Source organism: Prionailurus viverrinus, chromosome A3 (assembly GCF_022837055.1).
Source record: "Prionailurus viverrinus isolate Anna chromosome A3, UM_Priviv_1.0, whole genome shotgun sequence".
NCBI classification, from domain to species: Eukaryota; Metazoa; Chordata; class Mammalia; order Carnivora; family Felidae; genus Prionailurus; species Prionailurus viverrinus.
In genome coordinates, this window is record NC_062563.1 from 843841 (window position 1) to 865899 (window position 22059).

The following is a 22059-nucleotide window of genomic DNA, read 5'->3' on the forward strand; positions in this document are numbered from 1 at the left end:
CAGGGCACACCGGGCCGCGGGAGCGGGGCCAGGCGGCCCGGGGCGGCCAGACGCCTGGAGCAGCCGGGTCCCCTCCCCCCTCCCCTCCCGCGGCCGGCGCGGCGTCGCGGGGGTTAACGGGGGCGGGGCGAGGCGGCGGGCGGAGCCAGGCGGCCGCAGCGTCCCCGGCGCGCGGCCCGGGCCGGCAGGAGCGCGGAGCCGCCGCCGCCGCCGCCTCGGCCATGCGGCTCCCGGGCCGGGGGCCTGGGCTCGGGCCCGCGCCGCCCCCCGAGCGCCTCGCCCGCTGAGCCCGCGCCCGCCGGGGCGCCGCCCGGCACCATGGTGCAGAAGTCGCGCAACGGCGGCGTGTACCCCGGCCCGAGCGGGGAGAAGAAGCTCAAGGTGGGCTTCGTGGGGTTGGACCCCGGCGCGCCCGACTCCACCCGGGACGGCGCGCTGCTCATCGCCGGCTCCGAGGCCCCCAAGCGCGGCAGCATCCTGAGCAAGCCGCGCGCGGGAGGCGCGGGCGCCGGGAAGCCCCCCAAGCGCAACGCCTTCTACCGCAAGCTGCAGAATTTCCTCTACAACGTGCTGGAGCGGCCGCGCGGCTGGGCGTTCGTCTACCACGCCTACGTGTGAGTGCGCGCCGGCGGGGGGCGCGAGGGGCGGTGGGGGGGGGGTCTACGGGTGAGTGTGCGCCGACGGGGGCCGAGAGGGGCGGTGGGGGGCCTACGGGTGAGTGCGCGCCGGCGGGGGGCGGTGGGGGGTCTGCAGGTGAGCGCGCGCCAGCGGGGGGCTCGGGCGGTGGGGGGGCCTACGGGTGAGTGCGCGCCGGCGGGGGTCTCGGGGGACGCGGGGGACGCGGACGCGGGGTCGCTGGGCAGCGTGGGGGGCCTATGTGTGAGTGAGCGCCGGCGGGGTCGCGGGGCGCACGGCGGTGGGGGGGGGGCTCTATGAGTGCACGCCGGCGGGGGGGCGCGGGGCGGTGGGGGGGCCTCTGTGTGTCCGAGCGCCCGTGTCGGTCACGCCGGTGCCGTGCTCTGAGCCGGGGGCCCGCGTTCCCTGGCTAAAGCGAAGGGCGGAGACGGTAGTGCGATTTGGAAGGAGTTCTGGGGCCCGGGCGTTCAGGCGGGTGTGGGGGAGCCATCCCCCTACCGCCAGCGGCCTGGTTGGGTTTCATCAGCCCCTCCCCCGCAGGATGGGGAGATGTGCGGCGCCCCAGCCTCCCTTCCTCGGCCCGAGGCCCCTCCCCACGGCCGCTGCGCTGAACAAAGGGCCAGCCGGGAGGGAGGGTGGCGCTGCGGGTCCTGCCGCTGGATCTGGACTCCTGGAGGCCCCCTCTGGCCTAGACTCCCCCAAGGAAGGGGGCAGGGGGCTGGGGGAAGGGGCTGGCCCGCTGTTCCTCAACCCCCAAGCGGCTCACTCTCCAGCTAGGGTGAGCCTCGGGGCTGCTGAAATGGGGAGGAGGGGTGTCCAAATATTACCTCCCTCTCCCAGCTCTAGGCTGAGGGTTGTGGTCTGTCTTGCCCCGTGGTTCCTGCCCTTCTCCTTGGCCCGGCCTGGACCCCCCACCCCCCGCACACAGCAGCCCTGACCCCTGTCAGCTGGAGGGGCAGGTATGTGTCTAACGCAGTGCACATTCTGGGCTCTGGAGCCCCTCCTTGGTAGAGTGGTCACCCAGGAGGAGCGGTGCTGCTGGCCCAGGAACGGGCTCTTGGTTTCCCAGGCCCTGTTCAGGGAACTCCCGGCTCCTGGGGCAGGTCCGGTGGTCTCGGACCGGCCTTGTGTGCACATGAGTGTTCACGTGTGTGGTGTTGCGGGAGCTGCTGTGTGTGGACTGGGCCGTTGGCGTGCACAGTCTCTGAGCAGGCAGGCGCTCTCTGCCATCCCAGTTAGACTGGGACCGGGACTCGGCCATTTTGTATGAAAGAGGCATTTTGGGATGGGATTGAGGGACAGATTCTGGGAAAGCACCTCCATGTGCCCCCTCGGGACGGGAGGCGTGTGTGCCCCATGAATGTGCCCATGTGCCTGTGAGTGTGTGCCCTGGACAGATCCTCCGTGGGATGGGGGAGAACACCCCGGGAGGGAAATGCTGGAGGGGAGGGTGTCTTGGGGAGGGACCACGGCCCTGGCAGGTGCCTCGGGCACGTCTCCAGGCCCAGCGCTGAACCACCTGGGAGTCCAGACGGGCGGGGCTGTTCTGGCAACATGAGTGTCCCCCCCCCCCCCCCCCACCGGCCCCAGTGAGGGGACTGGCTCTTCCCATGTAGGCGTACTCAGGTATGCTGTCCATCCTGGGAAGAGCCCTGTGTCTCCTCACCAGTGGCCCTCCTATCACCACCTCCCTCCCCGTCTGGTGGGACCAGCTCTGGTCATCCGGGTCGCAGCCCAAGGTGGCCTCCAGTATGTGGACAGAGCCCGCCCCCAGCCCCTGGGTGCCTCTGCCAGACCCGTGGTGCGGCTGCCGGAGCGAGTGCTGTGCTTTGGCCCTGCACGTCCCTGGCTGGCAGGACCTCCTGGGGGTCCCGTCTGTGTGGCCCCGTCTGTGTGGCCCCCTCTCCAGCCCTGAGTGGCTCCTCCCTGCCGGGGCCTGAAGCAGCCAGCCCCTCCTGCCCCCTAAAAGCTGCAGCATCCAGAACGGGGAGCAGAGCAAAGCAGAGCGTGAGGGAAGCCTGAGTCTGGTTGCGGCTCTTGTGTCTGTGGGGTCTGTGCTGGGGTCCACCTCAGGTGTCTGTGAGCCTGGATGTCCAGACCTGCGGCGTGTGGGGGCATGGGGGACAATGGTCCTCGCTGCCCAGGCGGCCTGCTCAGCCCCTTCCTGCTTCTCTACCGAGGGCACAGAGCTCTCTCCGCACCCCTCCCCCCCAACCCCCCCAACCCCCCCCCCCCCAGCCTCGCTCACTGGCAGGAGGGGAGCAGAGGTCTCGGCAGCTGCTGGGTTCGACACTTGAGTGCAGTCACAGAATGTGCAGGCCTCAGTCTTCCCACAGTGAAATGGGCATCATACTCCCTGTTCCCAGGGCCCTGGAGACCTGAGCTGCTCTCTCAGGGTGGCCCAGTGGCTCTCCCCGGATGGTGACGTGTCTTCTGCCTGCTTTTGTAGCTCCTACTCAGCCCCCAGGCCCCCAGGTGTGGAGTTCTCCCCCGTCCCTGTGCCCGTGCTTGGGGCCCAGCCCCACCCTGGTGCTGGTCTCCTGCTCGAGGCCCAAGTTACTCGATGGTGCGGCAACCCTCACATCCCCTTGCCCGGCACAAGGACTGGCCCGTATCTGAGTGTCATTTGGTTTGTTGATTCATTAATTAAATGAAGTCCAAGCCCCTCTTCCCTGCCTGGCACTGAGTGGGCCTGGGGAAGCCAGTGGAGGGCAGGCACAAGGCCTATACAGTCTGTCCCGGCCAGAAAGGAGTCCTCGGGCCTGGGGCAGCCCTGAGCCCCCTGGGACCACATTTCTTCTCCTTTTGCCACCACAGCCTGGCTTCTGGAAGATGGAGGTGTGCCAGCCCCTCTGGGTGTCCCAGGGGATCCTGGGGGCAGTGGTTCTCAGAGGTGGGGAGGGAGGGTGGCCGCCCTGTGGCCTCCCGGCTTGGTGGGCCTCAGGCAGGTTCCCCCTCTTCCGTCTGTGGAAGGGGCTTTCTCCGAAGACACGCCTCTGGGACCAGAGCTATGGCCATCACTCCTTCCTGGTGTGAGCTTTTTGAGACCTGCTTCTGGAGACAGGAGCCTTCCCTGCGTCAGGGGGGATCCGACACCGGCTGAGGTGTGGGCCCTCCTGGGCAGAAACAGCTTGCACCGCCCCCCCCTGCCCTGACGCCCCTGGAGGGTCCCTTCCTCTGCTCGTAGCGAGATAGACAGCCAGCCCCGGCTGACCTGCCCCATGTGACAGCCCACCCAGATTCGGGTGAGCAGCCCAGGCTGCACGTGGGTCCAGGGTGAGGTTGCCGGGGACCTGACCGTGTTGTCAGCACTGGGTGGGGCCCTGTGTTGAGGACCTGGGCGTGTGGGGTGGGAAAGGGGTCAGACTCAGCTGCAGGAGGCCCACAGATTTTCCTCACCCCCCTCCTCTCCTCCCCACTGCCTGCCCCTCCTCACTCCTCAGGCTGGAGCCTCAGGGTTCGGACGTTCTGTGCACCCTGACAGTGGGGGCGTTTTTGTGTGAGAGGGTTTTCGAGATAGAAGGTCTGGAGTTTCCATGACTTTCTCAAAGCGGATGTGAGCCACAGAAAAGGCTTAGGCCACCTTTCAGGGGTGTGTCCCCCGCGCTCAATGGGAGTCCTTCAGGGGCATCTCCTTAGGGTGGTCTCTCTGGCTGCAGCTGGGGGTGGGGTTTATTTTGTGTCTACAGTGTGTGGGTCTCGGATGTGTCCCTGGGAGCCTGGGAGGTGCCCATTCTCACTGGTGGGGAGACTGAGGCCAGGCCAGGTTGAGAGGGTTCCGGAGCTGCCCCACTCAGGCCGAAAGGGGTCTCTGCCTTGGAGATGAGAGTTTGGGGGTACAGATTGCTTAACCTTTCCAACATCTGAAAGCCACTTTAAGTTGCCAGGATGAAATTGCATTTAAAATAGGCCGGGTGGAAAATGCCGGTGACGGCCACGGGGCTGAGCCCGTGAAGTCTGGGCTCACTTGACTGGCTCACTTTTTGTGAGCTGTTTTCTCTTGGGCTCGACTGCCAAGCCCTCTGTGTCCTCAGATGGCATCTGCTGCGGGGCCGGTGCTGGGGGCTGTGGGGCCCCGTGTGACCTCTTGCCCCCACCCCCAGCAGCAGGCTGGGGTCCGGGGCTTCATGGCCTTGCTCCAGTCCCCTGCGTGGCCTTGGCTAACCCAAGTGGGGTCACACTGTTGGCCCGCACAGGCCGCCTGCTGTCCCCTCCCGCTCATCTGCCACCGGTGGGCCACCTGGGTGGGAGGTGGAGCCTTGGCCCTCAGCCTTGACCCTGAGTGTTGGCCACTCTGTTCCTTGGTCTGACTGCATTTGGGGGTTGAGTGTGGCCCCGGGGCGGTGGCAGGGTCCCTCCTCTGCTGACGGAGCATTCTGTGTTTCCAGAAGAAGGCTGTATTCTCAACTGCTTTCCAGTCGCAGACCTCTCTATAGGCCTGGGGAGAAAGTGTCCACTGGGACTTGGAGAATCTTATGGAAATTTCCACAAAGGTGGGAATGCCAGGAGAGTTGTGGTGTCCAGGGAAACCAGGGCTCAGCAGACCATCCTCGCTGGCCTGGAGACCTCGGGCGTCTTCGCAGAACTTCCCACCCTCCGTTGAAAGTGAGATCACTCTGTACCAGTGTAACATTTTTTGATCACTGTCCACTGTCACACGGGGTCAGTGTCCACACACATTCTTGGGTCTGCAAGGCGATAGGGTAGGTGGGAGGCTCAGTGCTGGACAGCTTCACAGATTCAAGCAGAAAAAAAATCTCGGTTTTATTAGAAATCCGTACAAGTCAAATATTCCAGAAGGAGGGAGGCTCGGCTTGGCTAGTGATGTGGGCACCACTGTGCGTTGGGGACGCTGAGACCCCAGATGCTCACCATGTGGTGGGAGGGCCACCCTGCTTCTAACAAAGCTTAAACCCCAGAAGGTCAGGTTACTGAGCCAGATTACTTCCAGGAGGCACAGGCTGAGTCCGGATGGAGTTCCTTTTTTTTTCTTTTTTTAAAATTTATTTTTATTTATTTTGAGAGAGAGAGAGAGAGAGAGAGAGAGGGAGAGGGAGAGAGGGAGAGAGGGGGAGGAACAAGTCGGGGAGGGGCAGAGAGACAGGGAGAGAGAGAATCCCAAGCAGGCTCTGTGCTGACAGCACAGAGCTTGACATGGGGCTTGAACCCATGAATTTCGAGATCATGACCTGAGCTGAAATCAAGAGTCAGATGCTTAACTGACTGAGTCCCCCAGGCGCCCCTGGATGGAGTGCTTCCAGGTTGGGTTTTACCAGTTTATTTTAGTTAACACGTTAATCCGCAGATCTTTGTTAATACGTGCACTCCTGCCTGACCGAGGCAGGCCCTGTGGGTCTCTGCATGAGCGTTACTCGGCAGACGTTCTGGGTCCTTGTTAGTGGAGCCACAGGGCTACCTTTGGGAGCTGGCTTTCTACCCGTCCCGTAGAAGGTATAAGGTCCAGAGGACTGAGCTCTTGGGACATTTCACGGGAGGCACTGACAACGGGGTCTTGGCTGAGGGGAGGGGAGACCCCTCAGAGGCTTGAACCTTTGTGCGGGACAGGGAAGCCCATGGAGTGCGTGTTCTGTGCCCCCTGAGCGTCTGCCCGAGGCTGGACAGGGCGGGTGGGGCCAGAGGCAGGTCTGGGCGTCAGGACCCGTCTTGTTAGAAGGCTCATGATGGCGGATGGGCCCTGGGCTGCAGGCTGTTCCCCTTCGGGGGCAGAGCTTATAAGGGACATCGGTGACTGGTGTGTGCCCAATGTCTTGTTACCGTGATGGTGCTGGGATACCTCTCAGGTGGCTCTTTTTAAGTATTCTCAAGTACAAATGTTGGGTCTTCCTGGATGGACGTTGCAGGGGGCGCGTTGGTAGCGGATGTCACCACGTTCGCCCTCGCTGAGGTCATGCTGTCTCAATTCCTCCTATTGGGTGTGTCACTTAACCGCTCACTATTCATGGCGTGACGTTGTAGCCAGTGGAGATGGTCCAGAGGGCACGTTCCTGTGAAAAACGGCGAGCGGTGGGGACCCCTAGCTCTAGGCTCACCTGACTGGGGTCCTGCCTCCACTGACGTCCCGGGACCGAGTCTTCTTGTCTGTAACGGGGCCTAAGAGCTCCGTGTTCATCTCCGGCAAATCATTCGGCGTGGTGTTTGATGTGTGTGGCGCTCACGAAGCTCATGGCCGTTGTTGCCAGGTCTCCGTGGTTGTGGCTTAGCAAAATGAAAAGCGTCGTCCTGCATAGAGACTGGTCAGACAGGCGGACGACGGTTAACAAACATGTCCTGGACAGCACCCTCAGCCATCTGCCCCTCGGCCCAGCCACGGCCAGTCCTCAGCCATCAGCCAGTAGCCGGGCCTGGATCAGGAGGTTTGTGGCTGCTGTTAACGAGCCCGCACGTAAACATGAGGCCTCTGACACTTCAGACGCTTGCTTGTGTGTTGCAGGGGGACCTGCTGTTTTCCTGAAGGAAGTTGCTTGCTCTACAGCCACCTGGGTCCGGGGACACGTCTTCTGTTCACAGCCGAATGGCACACATCCCCAGCATCCTGAGCCTCCAGACAGGGAGGCAGAACGGTTTGGGCTTGAAGAACACCGTTGCGGGTGGGTTGGACGGGCGGACTCTTGGGACCCGAAAGAACTTCGCTGGGGACATCTGGTTTCCGCCTGGGCGTCCTGACCAGCACCCCCCCCCCCATCCTCGGCTAAGTCATGTAGTGACTTAGGTGTGTGTGGGCCTCAAGGCTGAGCCCACCTTCGACCGCGCTGTCCCCAGAGCGTGGGAGACGCTGCGGGCACGGCTGCTTTCTTCTGCAAGGCTGGAGCTCAGTGGTGCTTTCCAGCAGCAATGTGCTGACAGCTCCAGCAGCTTCTTAAAACGGCTCCTCACTTGTGACGATGCGCCGGGCCGTCGCTGCGGGAGGAAGTGTGTCTTCCTGTTGTGGCTGTGTGGCACCCGTCCACCCTGCCCAGCAAAGCTGGAACAGCTTAGCTGGGTCCTAGGTACGAAGAAGAGGGCCGTGCAGACCTAAGATTGTCCCCAGAGAACAACGTCGTCTGTGCTGGGGGGAGGGTTTTGAAGAAAGCAGTGCTTCTGGAAATGAGTCCCGTTTGTCCTTGTCCCTGGGGCCCCTTTCAGCAGCTGGGCCCCACCCTTCGCGGTGGTGATGCGTTGCACTGATCCGTTCGTTCTCAGCTCGCTTTCCCGGCTGCTGGTGGCACAGTGGTGAACCCCCGGAGTGAGTTTGCTCTCCTTCTGTAGTTCTTGGGGAGGTGCATGCGTGTCAGAGAGGGTCAGCAGTGGCAGAGATGGCTCTCCCTGTAGCCTGTTCCTCATGTGAATTTAAAAAGCCGGGGCCACAGAGTCGGAGGGGAGGGGGTCCACGGGCTGTTCAGTAGATGGACTGGTCTGGAGCTGGGGGCAGGGAGGGCTGGAGTTTTTATTGTTTGAAGCTGGTCTAGGTCATGCTGAAGGCCCTGAGGACTGCAGGGTCCCTGGACTGGGGGCCCTCCGGCTGAGCTGCCCAGGGGCAGCTGTCCGCTCCACATTTCCAGGGGAGTAGGTGCTCCTAGAATGATTTGCTCTCAGTAAGTTTGTGTGGCTTTCTCTGCAAGGGTCTTGCTGAGCATGGCAGGATGGGTCCTCGTGGGGCGCCCAAGGGGACTAGGCTGGGGGCTCATTGTGGGGAAGGAAGGGCCTGGTATAGTCACACTGATGGGCACTGGCTGTGGGTCTGAGTGCTGATTAAGGAGCCTCTTGTCCCTAAAGCAATCCACCACCAACCCTGCCATACACCTGTAGCCTCACCCTTTCCCGGTGCAGAGAGGGGACTGTGGCCCTTGGGGATGCTGGCCCCAGTGCGGTGTTGAACCTAACCCTTCCTCTTGCCCCCTGGACTCTGGTTCCTGCGGGGTTCAGTCACAGGGGCAGTCAGGTCTCAGAAAGGGGGTCCTCTGACCCTTCCCCGAGTCTCCAGGATGATGAGCAGGGGTGGGAACAGGATTGTTTTCAGGTGCTCCACACACCTGCTGTCCGTCAGCCCCCAGATGCTGAGGTCAGGACCCCAGGTGAGTGGTCATGGACTCAAGGCCACTTGGTGGTAAGTGGGGCAGCCGGGATTCAGGCCTGGCAGGTGCTGGGTCAAAGAGGTCATGGCCTTCTCCAACAGCCCCCCACAAATGGGAGAGGTGACCTGACTTGGGGGGGGGGTTCTGGCTCCCCCCCCCCCCCCAGCCACCAGCTGCCCAGAATCTTGGTCCCACTGCTTAGCACCTGGGGTTAGTTGAAGGGAAGGGATGCTGGGGGGACAGGGCCTTGGCTTTCCTGGCGGCTCCTTGCAGAGACCATGAAGGTTGGGGCCACGGCTGCTCCCCTTGGGGGAAATGGGGGATGGGTGTGTTCCGGGTCAGCCCTGAGCCTGACTTTCATCTCCAGGACGTGCTGCAGAGCTGAGTGTCATTAGTCTCTACTGGTTATCTAGCCTGAATACAATTAGGTCTCTAATTTTTTTGGATTACTTGGAATAATGTTGTAAATGTACAAAGTCCTAATGGGAGTCATTGGGAACAGTGTACCCGGATGTCCCTTAATCATCTGTGATGGTGGCAGGTCGGCTGCTCACAGTGGATGGATGGGTAGTGCCGAGTGAGCCCGGCCGCAGAGGGCGTCCCCCTGGATTGTTCCTGGTGGCCTGCAGGGTGCGGCCGTCCCCTGCCCAGCTGCACTCCTTCCCCCTAGGTCTTGTCTGCTTTGCTCTTTCCGTCCACGGAATTAGAGAGCTTAGAACTTCTGAGTTTGCTTTTCCATTTAGGCTTGGAAAAAAATGTTTGAAGTGTTTGGAGGAAAAGGCCAGTTTCTCCTGGGACCCCAGGTTTGTGGGGAGGTGGTGACAAGCTGCGGGAGGCGCAGAGAGAAGCCGGTTCACTGGGAGAGGATGTGGAAGTGCCGATTCTGGCCCAGCAGCCGACGGCTTGCCGCAGGAGCCTGCTGGGCCCATGGGAGTTTTTTCACCCACAGATAGAGCCTCAGTGAGCCTCCCTCAGGAGGGCAGGGCCTGACCCAGTGTGCTGTTCATCACGTGCACAAGGGCAGAGCAGGGGAGCATTTTGGAGCTTAGGTCCCAGATGGGATTAAGAAGAAGGCAGGTGGGTTTCCCTTGGCCTACCCCAGGTCTTTGGGCAGGAGAGGGTGCTGGCCATGGTGCTGGGCAGGAGAGGGTGCTGGCCATGGTGCTGGCCATGGTGCTGAACAGGAGCCCACGGCCCTGGCCCTTCATGGGCACCAGCCAAGGCCCATGGGGCGTGAGGGGCCCCTTGGCCCCTTGGCTGGTGCTGGGGAAGGGGCTGGGGAGGCTGCACAAGCACCAGCCCTTTTCACCTGGACCACTTGCTTGCATCTCCAGATTTACCTTGTGCTCCCAGCGATCCTTTCTTCCCAGTTAGCATTCTTGCCTGCGTGTCTGAGGCATGTGTGGTTTAACTAGCCAAAAGCTGAATGAACGTGGCATGGATGGAAAGCAGGTGTTTCAACCCTGCCTGAGTGAGGGGCGCCAGCAGCTTCTTAAACCATTGGGTATGGTCTGTCGTCTTTGCTGATGACAGAAATGATACACACCCCTCGTGGGGAGCTGGGAAGATACAGTCAAACACGGGAAGAACGTTTGTGTCACCTGGTTTATTTTCAGGCATCTGTGCCCATCCTATGCATTTTTTAAACGAGATAGGATTCAGACTTCTCTAATCCTTTTCCACGCTAACGACGTATTGTGAAGTTTCCCTGTGGAATTACATGTGCCTGTTTGGCGAGCACTGGGCTTTGTCTCTGTCATAAGAGCTCCTGGTGCTCCCTGGGTGACAAGGTGGCCCTGTCCCTGACTCCCCTCACCTTGTGCCCTAGTGGCTTATAGCTTGGGAGGAGACAGTGGCTGTGGGTGCTGGCCTGGAGAATGGACCCCACGCACATGCCTGGGGGAGGACTGGGACCAAGGAGGGGGCATGTTAAAAAGGGGTTCTGCCTGTGGGTGAGCCTCCTGTCACTTGGAGGCATGTGAGTGGAGTCCAAGAAAACACTCACTAGGGATGATTTTAGGGGACCAGTATGCCAGAGCTGTGAGCCGTGGGAGCACAGGGGATGGGCCAGCCCAAGAGCCAGTTGGAGGCTCTTCAGGAAGAGTCTGGGGGAGACTGACCCTGGGGGAGGCAGGCCTGGCTGTCCCATCAACATCAGGGGGCAGTGGGGCAGGGAGGCAGGTCTGTTGGTTCCTGTGCTCATGTAGGGAACGTGGGATGTTTTGTGGGGCGTGGCCCTAACTGATCCCATTGCTGAGCACCTTCTCCCCAAAAGCTGATGTCTTCTCAGCAGATGACAGTTCTGCTGTGTCCTGACCCCAGAGCTCACATCCACAGCAGTGCTGGCTGCCTCAGAGGAACCCTCCTCATCTTGCACGAGGCTCTCCTGTGATTGTACGGACGGGCACGAGTTACCTCCGTCATTTCCTCTGGGGTGTGGCCTTGCTGGAAGTGAGCCACATCTACCCTGTTGTGGGTTCCTGTGTGGCCAGGCTCCTCAGACAGGGCCAAGCCCCTCCTGGTCTCAGGACCCCCATGCTCTGCCTTTGGAAGCTCTCTGGGTCCCTCTAGGACACAGGGCTCCTACCCATGGGCCCCTTCTTTCCAGTTCTTTCCAGTGGTGTTTAGAGACTGCTCAGGATGCACCACTGAGCCTTGTCTGAATGGGGCCGGGGGCTGCTCTCCAGTTGGATCTGACCTCACGAGGGCCATCTTGGCTGTCATGCGTCAGGATGCACATGCCACCCCTGTGTGTGGGTTCTGGCTGTGTACTCGGGGGCCAGCAGAGAGAGCAGGAGAGGAAATGAATGGACCCCTGCTCAGAGGGTACCAGTGTAGGAAGGCTGGGCAGCCTGTCAGAAACCTGAGGGCAAGGAGGAGGCAGCCCTATGGTGGATGTGCAAGCAGGAAAGAACTCCAGGCAGTAAGTAAGAGGAGTGTGTGCAAAGGCCCTGGGGCAGGGAAGCTGGCTTGCGGAAGCTGAGAAATAGACAAGAGGGGAGTGAAGCACACTTCCTATGGTCTCTGGTGGGGGTGGCAGGTGTTTTCAGTGGGGCATGGTGGACACGGGACACAGGGTGCATCAGATGGAAGAGCCAAGATGAGGTCTTTGGAGGAAAGGAGACACCTAGAAGGGTTCTGACTGGAGGCTGTGAGCCTGGAGGAGGTCACAATCATCTATGAGAAGGGTGGGGTTGGGGAAGCAGAGAAGACCCAGGAGTGCAAAGTAGGGACTGTGGCGCAGCCCCTGTGTGGGCGGGGTGTGGGGTGGGGGGAGCCCCTCGGGTGTGCTCGCGTGAGCCAGGTGGTAATTACCGCGGTCTCCCAGGATCGAGCAGGAGGCACCTGGGGAAATGGCCTTTATTGTGTGCTGAGCCAGCGGGCTTCCTGCCCGGGCCCCTTGGGTTCAGTCCCTTTGCACACCTCCCAGTCCTGGAGCACCTGGCACTTCACCAGGATGCTGTCTCTCTTGGGGAGGGGGGCAAGGTCTGCAGTGGGCAAAAGGGGGGCTGGGGGCTCCTGTGAACTTGGGGCTTCTGATGGGTGGATGACTAGGGGGCGAGGCTCAGGGAGGGAAGGACATCTGACCTGCATGGCCCCCTGTCCAGAGAGACCTTGGAGGGACCCTGGTCATCCTGGGGTCACTGGCCAGTGGGGGGCTTCAAGGGGTTCCCTGAGAGCACCTTCCTGCCCTGGGTGTTGGGAGAGGAAGGGGCATTAGTGTGAAAGGTGTGGCTGTGGGGTGGCCACGGGTGCCAGTTGGTGGATGGGTGCAGTGAGGTGGGGGTGGGGTCTGGGCAGGCCAAGGCTGTTTATGGGGGACTCAAGTGCCGGGCCAAGAGCCGGACCTTCTGAGGTCTGGGACTTCTTGAGTTGAGGCATCCGTCGCACCTCCATCACCTCCCCCAGCCTTAGGTGCAGGTAGGTGCCACCAAGAAGCTTCTGTTCTCTGATTAGCAGGCTCAGGTGGGCTGGGGGCAGGCCGCGCCCACGGGTGAGACTTGGCTCCAGAAGAGGGGTCTCAGGAGTGCGGCCTTGGCCTCCCTCCAACGCTGGCGGGATCTCAAAGTGATTTTTCACATCTGGTTTACGCCTGGAGCAGCCGTCAGCAGTCCGGGCTCCGTCGCTACTGGAGATTGGAAGTGGCAGCGTGTCCTGCAGGCAGAGCAGTTCATTAGGGGCGAAATTAGATTCCGGGCTGTAGCGCCGGCTGCAGTCCTAGCGGACGAGGTGAGCGGGAGGCTCCCACGGCCCGGCGGCCAGTCTGGACGGGAGGGCCTGCTTTGGCCTCACACTGGAAGCTAGCCCAGCCCCGGGCCCTGCTGGGCTTCTGGGCCACCCAGCCCCCGGGGAGGCACAGCCTGATTGGGATGGACATTATTCTGGGGAGAGGGAATTTCTACAGCGGAAGACGGTGCTCAGGCTCGACCCTGAACGGCCACGGTGAGCTGCTTCAGAGCCTCTGTTTTCCCATCTGTTAAATGGGTGAGAACATTTTCTGCCTTTAGGGTTGTCGTGGGCCTGGTGCATAGTAGACTCACTGTGAATTCTAGCCTGGAGGGGCAGGGCTGGATGTCAGAGACCCTTCCCCACTTGCTGAAGAGCAGCCAGTGGGGGCTGGAGGGACAGTGGTGTGCTGGCAACCCTCTCTGATCCCGGCTGCTCCCTCGTTAGATGGTGATTTCACTAAGTACACAAATGAGATTAACAGCCCCAGCCATCTCCTGAGTTAGTCTTTGGAGGCTGTGAAGGGGTCTGGGGTGGGCCTGACCACGGAGGCTTTGCCCTGCCAGTGCCGAGGGACCCTCCCAGTTGGCCCCACAGCAGTGAATCAGGACTGAGGAGCCAGGTGGCAGGGGTTCTGTCATATTTTCCCAGAAAATAAATAATTCCCTGCTGCCAGATGGGGTGAGGGTGTGGGACGGGGAGACGGAAGCAGAAGCAGAGGAGTCTCTCCCCGGAGGTGGGCGCTGCCCCTGTCTCAAGTGCAGGGGCAGGCAGAGCACACGTGCGCACACACCCGCACAGGCGCACGCACATCCGCACAGGCGGGTGCACACCCACACACGCGCACACGCCCACAGAGCGCACCCCGTGACGTGCAGGTGTGGCTGCAGGCTGACCACCAGGAGGGGCCCCTCTGGCCAGTGTGATTGCCTCCACCGTCCTCTGTCTCTCCTGTCACCTCGCGTCTGCTCTGGGCCCCTCCCTGCGCCGCTGTCCGTGTGTCAGGACCCCAGGCCTCAGGACCCTGCCAGTCCTCTGCTCAGAGCTCGGGCTGTGGCTCAGATGTCCCTCCTGACGTCTGGCTGCGGTTTCTCCTGCTGCCCGGTGCAGACAGTGTTTGCTGTGGGTCCTGGGGCGCAGCAGCAGGCAGCCAGCGGGGGTGTGCTTCCAGCCAGAGCTGCGTCTCCAGGTGGCCCGCTTCCTCGCTGCTCGTGAGCGTCATCTGAGGTCCCTTGTCACCCTGGCTCCCCCTCCTCATCCCCCCCCCCCCCCCATCCCGGCCCCTGGAATCTGGGCTGCTTGAGATACTGGTCTCCTTGGCAACCGCTGCCGGAGAATTCGCGATCATAACCATTCTCGGGCTGCAGGGAAACCGCCCCATTCTGGCACCGGGGACGCTTCCTCCCTCCTTTCTTTCCCTGCAGCCTGGACGGTTCCCAGGCTGGAGGGCATGAGAAGGCCCTCCCCCACCCGGGCCTTTGGGTGCCGGAGAGACCAGCCTGGGATGAGCCTGTGGGGTGGGTAGAGCCACTCACCTGTCCCCATCAGGAGGAAGCAGACCAGCCATCCTGCGCCACCACAGCACAGATTTCTATCTGAACGTTTCCTCATGAGCCACGTCGGTCCTCGGGGCCTGGAGGGGACACACTCTGAGCACGTGGCCGTGCCGTGAGGGGCCCCCGCGGTGGTGCTGGTCTTCCCTGTGCACCATCCCCAACACCTCTCCTAGGGCGAGGGGTGGGAAGAAGGGCCCCTTCCTCCCACAGCTGTCAGGAGCCGGGACTGAGGGTCACGGGGTCACTGAGGGAAAGGACTGTGGGAACCCTGGCCATTTGCAGACCCCTGAGCACCCACAGGAAACTCCAGGTCTGTCCAGGGCCCCAACCGCTGCAGCCCAGGGGCCCCGCCATGGGCTGCAGGGCTTTGGTGACTCTCCCCTGTTGCCTTGCAGGAGGCTGGCCCCTCCTCCAGGCTCCCCAGGGCTGGACCCCACCCACGTGTCCCCATCACCAAGGACACTGTGCTCTGGCATCATGAGGCCAGAGGCAGGGCCCCCTACCACCTTTCTGAGACTCAGTGTACCCCTGTGTAAGGTGGGTATGAGTGTGGATGTGGCAGGGGGCGTGGCAGGGCACCCTTGTCACCAAGGTGCCTGCAGATGGGAAGAGGCCTGGAAAGAAGTGTATTCCCCGTTGCTCAGCGGCCTGCAGGGCCAGCTGGGGAGCGAGGGAAGGCTCTGGGATCTGTGGGAGACTCGAGTCCTGGGCCTGGAGGCTGGGCAGGTGGGCGGCCTCTCTCCATGGGGATCTGCTTGTCTTTGCTGCGGGTGTGGGGTGCCCAACGTGGCTGCCTGCCTCCTTCCTCCTCCTCACGGGTGGGCAGGCCCCACCCCTTTCCCCCGCCTGCCGTCTGTGGCCACCTGCTCCAAAACCTCAGAAGCCGGGTGGCTTCTGCTCGGGTTCACTCTGCTCACCTGGTGGCCTAGGAACATTCACCGTGTCTGGCTTCGGGTTTTTCTTCTCCTGTATTGCTGGTGTGGCCCTGGACATCCCAGTCCCTGCCTTCTGGGAAGGGCTCTGCGTCCGTAGAGCACGGCCAGGCCATTCTGGAATGTTCCAAGATGCCAGTCAGAGCTGCCCTCGGGAAGCAGGGCCGGGAGGGCCCGGTTGCTTTGGGACTTGGGCCTTCCCTTTTTGCATCAGGGTAATGTTTTTGTACAGTGTGAGTCTGAGTGTGGACTCTCCGGGTCCCCCCACATGGATGACAATGGCATCAGGCCCATCAGGCCCCATTCTTTAGTCTCGTTGGACTTGCCCTCTGCCGAGTCCTGGGACCCCCTGTCGTCCCTTTCCCTGGACCACCCCTTCCCTTCTCCCTTCTTGGCCCCACCGATTCCTTTTTGCCTTTGTGGACACCTTCTCAGGGAAGCCTGCCAGATTTCATGTCTCCCCTGGGCTCTCTGCACCTCTGCCCCGGGCCAAGCTGGGCTGGGTGGCCTCCTTGCCGCGGGCTCTCCCGTCACCCAGGCCTCCGGGGTCCTGACCCAGAGCCCTGGAGTCTCCGGGTCCCCCATTCCTGGCAGAGGCACTGTGTGTAAATGCTGCTTCCCCACTGACTGAGTCGGGAAAAAATACCACCAGGCAGAGAATTATGAATAAATATAAGACACATGAGATAGCTGGACGTTTTTTTCCCAGCGCTCGGTTAATTGAATAAATTGTCTAATGAGCAAAGGAAATTAATTGTGGTTTTGAGATGTGACTGTTTCTTCGCGTGGTTCTGTGTGTGCCAGCGGGCACCGGCTTTGCCTTCGTCATCTGCTGTCCGTGCCTCTGCTCCGGAGTGGGGTGCGTGCCGGGAGCGCCCTCACCAGCCACGCTCCTGGGAGGGTCGTGTGTCTCTGCACGCGGTTGCCCATCTTCGGGGAGCGTGGGGCCGACTGCCCGAGATGCCCTGGGATCCGGCCGAGGCCCTGACGTCTGGGGGCTGCATGTGCCGGCAGGACGTCCAGCTGCAGGCGGCTGGGGGGCAGGGCTCGTGGCGGACCACGCAGCAGCCTCCCCACTGTGGTCTCTCCCCCTGGCACGTCCAGGGTGGCAGTAACACACGGGAGGGGTGTGGTGTGCGGGGCCCTGTCCAGCTTCCCCACACTGTGTGCTTTGTGCCCTCAGACCCCACCTTCAGCCTTTGGACAGACACCCTGGCTGGTGTCAGATGGGGCCTCCTGGTTCCACCTCTCGGGAACCGATGGGTCTTCTGCGCACCCGCTGGGTGCGGCCCGGACGCGGGTCTGCGGCCAAGGCCCTGGGCCGGTGCTCCTTGGAAGATCGGCGGTTTCCGTTTTGGAGCCGAGAAAGGGATGTTAGGAACAAGGAGGATGCGTTTCATTGAGGGATGTCCACGCGGTAGCCGGTGTCCCCCCGAGAGCCTGGGGGCCGTCTCAAAGCCCAGGGCTGTTGAGGCAGGAGTCCCGGGGCGCTGTGGGCGTGCGTGCGGCGTGCTTTCCCCTGGCCCCTCTGTGGCGGCCGCTGACACCCTCTGCCTCTGCCCGCAGCTTCCTGCTGGTTTTCTCCTGCCTCGTGCTGTCCGTCTTCTCCACCATCAAGGAGTACGAGAAGAGCTCCGAGGGCGCACTCTATATCTTGGTGAGCCCCCGCGGGTGTGCAGCCACGGAGGCTGTGGTCGCTGGTCCATCCCCATCCCTCCGAGCCTCTGACCACCCCCCCCAACCTGCTCCTGCATGAGCCTGGCCTCCCCCGCAGAGATGCCCTCCCCCCTCCCCCCCCCACTGTGGCCCGTGCTCTTCCAGCTCCAGCCTGGTGGACCTGGGCCCCTTCCGGCCTCACCTCCTGACATGAGCCATCTCGCAGCGTCCACCACGACTGTCACAGTGCTCCCACCCACTTCTCCCCACACACGGTCCACCCCGCTGCCCTCCCTGTGTCCCCACAGCATCTGACAGCCACCCCACTCCCCCACCGCTTCCCCCCCTGCTCACTGGAGCCTGAGGGCCCAGGCGGCCCCCTGGCCCCGAGGTGTGGGGTGTTTCCTGGCGGGCGTGGGCGTGGGACGGGGGTTGAGACGCTGACAGCAATTGACAGGCAGGGGCGGGCGCCATGGCAACCACAGAGTGATGTCTCCGTTGCTGTTGGCGACAGAGGGGCCGCTCGAGGAGGCTGATCCGGGTCCAGAGTATGGGACCCCTCCCACTGACACCGGCCCACACAGGCCGGGCCCCCCCACCCTAACTCCCGCTCAGCCAGGCTGGTCCCAGCCCTGACGCAGGCCCGGGGGTGGCTCAATGCGGCCTCTCCTGCAGGAAATCGTGACCATCGTGGTGTTCGGGGTGGAGTACTTCGTGCGGATCTGGGCGGCCGGCTGCTGCTGCCGGTACCGCGGCTGGAGGGGGCGGCTCAAGTTTGCCCGGAAGCCTTTCTGCGTAATAGGTGAGCAGGGTGCACGTGTGCACGTGTGTGTGCACATGTGCGTGTGTGACAGGTGAGCGGGGCGTGTGTGTGCGTGTGTGTACGTGTGCATGCAGGCGGGGGCTGCCAGCTCCGGGAAGAGCTGAGTGTGTGTGGGCACGGGAGGCGGGCTGAGGCTGAAGCTGAGGACTGGCTCCTTCTGGAAGTTTCTCCCACCTGCCCTCTTGGCATCCGAGCCTGTGGTGAGCTCGGCCTGGTGGCGGGAGGAGGGGACAGGTGGCAGGACAGCAGCCGTGCCGGGCAAGGCTGGACTAGGTGGACGGCTGTGGCGTCCCCGTGCTGCCACGCGTCCACGTGGCTGGGGGCCCCGCCCTCATCTGCACCAGGCACGGAGGTGCAGGGGGCCGGCCCCGCCTCGAGCCGCGACGTCCCCCGCAGACATCATGGTGCTCATCGCCTCCATCGCCGTGCTGGCCGCTGGCTCCCAGGGCAACGTGTTCGCCACATCGGCTCTCCGGAGCCTGCGCTTCCTACAGATCCTCAGGATGATCCGTATGGACCGGCGCGGCGGCACTTGGAAGCTGCTGGGCTCCGTGGTCTACGCCCACAGCAAGGTGAGCGCTGGCGCGGGGTCACAAGCCCTGCTGGACCGAGCCCAGGGGGCGGGTCAGCTGGGAACCAGCCCATCCCCTCTTCTGGGGGCGTCTTTCCATGACCTGGTCCATCTGGTCGTCTCTCTCCAGAGCGGCTGTTCTGCGGCTCGCTCTGTGCTTGGTGGGTGAGCCTGGGTCTGTGCCGCCCGGGCTCACAGCGGCTGCCCTGAGGTGCCCCCTGCCCCACGTCGTGGCAGGAGCCCAGCCCTGTGTCCCAGGCAGCCCCCACGAGGCCCACACTGCACCCCGCCAGCCCAAATGGCCTCCTTTCCTGTCCTTGTCTGAGTCCTGAGGCTGGACGGGGTGGGGGTCTGTCCCCAAGGAGGGCAGCCAGTGGGCAGTCTGGCTGCCTGCTCCAGGCGTGGGGAGGTGTGACAGGTTCTCAGTAGTCCCAGATCTGCAGCGGGAATGCCTCAGGATTGTGGGGGTGCTCCCCATACCTGGTGGACGGGGTGAGCTGGGCTGTACTGAGTGGCCGTCGTCTGGGTTTGGGTGAGCAGGTGCACGGGCCACGTGGCAGAGGGACCACACAGCCAGGACCACACACACCATCCCTCCCGCCCCCGCAGCGGCCCTGTGCTAAGGGCCATGCGGCCAAGCAGGTGCCGGCCTGGGCTGCCGAGGGCTCTGTGGGGACAGAGAGCTGGATTGGGCGTGGTGCCTGCTGGGGCCAGGGAGCCAGGACGTGACCCTCTCTTTCAGGAGCTGGTGACTGCCTGGTACATCGGCTTCCTCTGCCTCATCCTGGCCTCGTTTCTGGTGTACTTGGCAGAGAAGGGCGAGAATGATCACTTTGATACCTACGCTGATGCCCTCTGGTGGGGCCTGGTGAGTCCTGGCAGCTGGGGTCATCGTCCTTCACTGGGGACCCGCTTGCTTGGCACCGCCTTCCTTGGGGGCCCTCCTCCTGCCTGCTGTCCCCCACCCCACCTCCAGGATGTGCCCCCTGCCCCCAGGGCATGGCAGAGTCACAGGGGCTCTCTGGCTGCAGAGGTCTCTCTGGGGCTGGGCAGTGGGCGGAGAGGCCTGGCCTGGTCACCCACCTTCCTTACTGGCCACCGGTGTGTGAGGCCTCTGTGCTGGAGGGAGGAGGGGACAGCCCTTCTGTCACACGGAGAGTCTGGAAAAGCGAAATCGAGCCCCTGGCCCTCCTGGGCCTCACCTTCCGGGCTGCCCGTCAGGGCAGGCAGGGAGTCTGTGGGCCCACAGCCCCTGCTCACGGCCACCCAGCTCCCAGGGCCCCGGAGCGCCCCTCCCCTGTCACCCGCCTCTTCCTGGGCCAGCCTCTGAAGGGTCCCTCCCACCCTGCATGGGGTAGCGCTGTGTCTGTGCCCCTGCCCTGTGGGCGTCATCCCCATTAGCTGGATGGAGCCTGGCCTGGCTCCTTGCCCGAAACCACGGATGTCCCCAGGCAGGGTGCTGGAATGCCCCGAGGGTGCGGGGCGCTTGGCCTGGGGATGCGTGGCCCGTCCTGGGACCCCAGGCCCCCTTCCACAAATGCTGGCTGCGTGGCCTTGGGAAGATACTTGAGATCCAGTGGCGAAAGGAATATGTAGCTTTTACACGCATCTCAGTGAGAACGCACTTTATCTAGAATCATCTTATCGATTGCCGTGCAGCCTGGAGTCTGTGTGCTGTGCCCTAGCCGAGGGGGAAGGAGCGGGGTGGGCCGTGGGCCAGTCGCCGGTGACCAGGCTTGCCCTGCCCCAGGCCTTGTTCGTGGGCCATGGCCTTCCCATCTTGAAGAACGGGACCGAAACGGCTACTTAAGTGTTTTGTCCAAGTAGTACTTAAACGTGATGAATAGTGTGTGCGTGTTAGAGTGACCACGCAGTTCCCCACACTCCCTCCCCGCCCTCTGGGCAGGGCTCCTGTGGCTTTTCTTGGGGTTTGCCTCCATGCTCCCAACAATGTGCTTACGCTGCTGTTTCCGGATTTAAACTTCAGACGTGAATTATTTACTCTGTGCTGTGATAGAATGAGGTGGTGCCCCGTTCCCTGTGCTCGCCATTCTTGGAAAACGCCCAGCCTGAGCCTCCCCTCTCTTCGGCCCTGCAGGCCTGCGCGGCTGTGGGGGACCCTCGCGGGGGTTGGGGAGTCTCCGCAGCTCGTCCCGCCCAGGCCCGCCCCGATGCCCCCCTCGACTCTGCCCTCATTTTGGAGGAGCAGGCCGGTGGCTTTCTGAGAGTTTTCTCAGACCTGGGCGTCTGCGAGGTCCCACTCCCACGCCCTCCCGGCTGCCGGGAGCCACACTTCCGGGATCCTCCCCCACGTGTTTCTGGAATGTGGCTGGGTGGGGGGTCCTCCTGTGCACGTGAGCTACCTCGTTGCCCTCCCTCCGGGCCCAACGGGCCTCAGGATGTGTCCTCTTACCTCTGTCTCCTCGCCCCTTGTCCGGCCCCGAGGAGGCGTCTGCAGCCATACAGCTCCGTCTGCTTGATTTTAATTTCATTTTCAAGATTCCTTTGTCATATGGATGTGATTTCTTCTCTCTGTGTGAGGACCAAGGTGTCCGGCCACAGAGTGGCCCCGTGGACTCCAGGTTTCTTGCCGCCTCCTGACCCTGAGCCCCTCCTCCAGGTCCTACCCTTGCTCTCTGGGCTTCTTTGCACAACTTAGGCATTTTTGCAGAGAGTGGTGGTTTGAAGCGTCTCCTGTCTTTAAAATACGCTTAGTTTATGTTAAAAATCTTGACTGTAATCCTCACACGAGGTGAAGATTCTACCAGGGAAGCTTTATGGTGAGAAGTGGGTCTCCTTCCTGCCCACACCCACTCCTGGCTGCCCTTCCTCATTACCTGTGACTTTCCAGAACTTTCTGCACTGGCGGGAATGGGGACGGTGGCCCCTCGCCTGGGCCTGTTTCTTGCTGTGTGTAAACAGGCCCTGAAGGTCCTACCCCCGGGGCCTCCATTTACCCAGGGCGTCTCCCAGACTCATGGCAGGCCCTGTGCGGCACCCAGGGACAGCTTCCAGGGGCTGCAGGTGGGTGGTGACAGGTGCCCCTGTCCCCAACAGCGTGAGCCCATCCCCATTGGCAAGTCTGCTGGGGCCCCCTGGGGCTTGCTCCACGGGCAGCGGGCCCTCCTGTGTGCCCAAGCACCCCTCTGCGTGGGCGTTGCTCTGCCCGCCGTACAACAGGGCAGCTTGCGCTCCAGCCACACCTCTGGGGACCCTTCCCGTTCTGGCCTTATGTCACCTCCATACGTCCCACCACACGGTCCCCATCCTGTCCCCGTCATCTGTCCCCCGGGGCTCCTGCTCAGCACCGTTCCTGTCCAGCCCCTGACTCTGCACTTCCTGGCTGCTGCCTGCCCTTGAGCCCAGAGCTGCCCCCGCCTCCATCCTGGGGGAGGCCGCTTGACGGGTTCTTCTGCCCTCATGCGTGTGAAATGGTAACACAGGCTTCCGGTGACCCCACATCCTGCCCTGGCACGTAGGGCAAGACAAAGGATCCGGAGAGTTCTGATGTGGTTGTTGCAGGGGGGAAGGATGGTGATGGGGACCCTGGTCCCCTGGGCCTCGTATGGGTGGCGTGGGAGGGTGG

The 22059-nt window shown here is 62.6% G+C and overlaps 1 protein-coding gene across 4 annotated transcripts in view; it reads left to right on the forward strand.

Moving 5' to 3' along the window:
* Nucleotides 1-297: 297 nt before the first annotated feature.
* KCNQ2 (potassium voltage-gated channel subfamily Q member 2) overlaps nucleotides 298-22059 on the forward strand; it is a 51394-nt gene continuing 29632 nt past the window's right edge. For all 4 annotated transcript variants that reach the window (XM_047854501.1, XM_047854500.1, XM_047854502.1 and 1 more), the window contains exons 1-5: nucleotides 298-614; nucleotides 16990-17080; nucleotides 17755-17881; nucleotides 18299-18474; nucleotides 19216-19341. In XM_047854501.1, the coding sequence (XP_047710457.1) occupies nucleotides 319-614; nucleotides 16990-17080; nucleotides 17755-17881; nucleotides 18299-18474; nucleotides 19216-19341 (816 nt within the window). In that variant the 5' untranslated portion in view covers nucleotides 298-318. The remainder of the gene's footprint in view (nucleotides 615-16989; nucleotides 17081-17754; nucleotides 17882-18298; nucleotides 18475-19215; nucleotides 19342-22059) is intronic.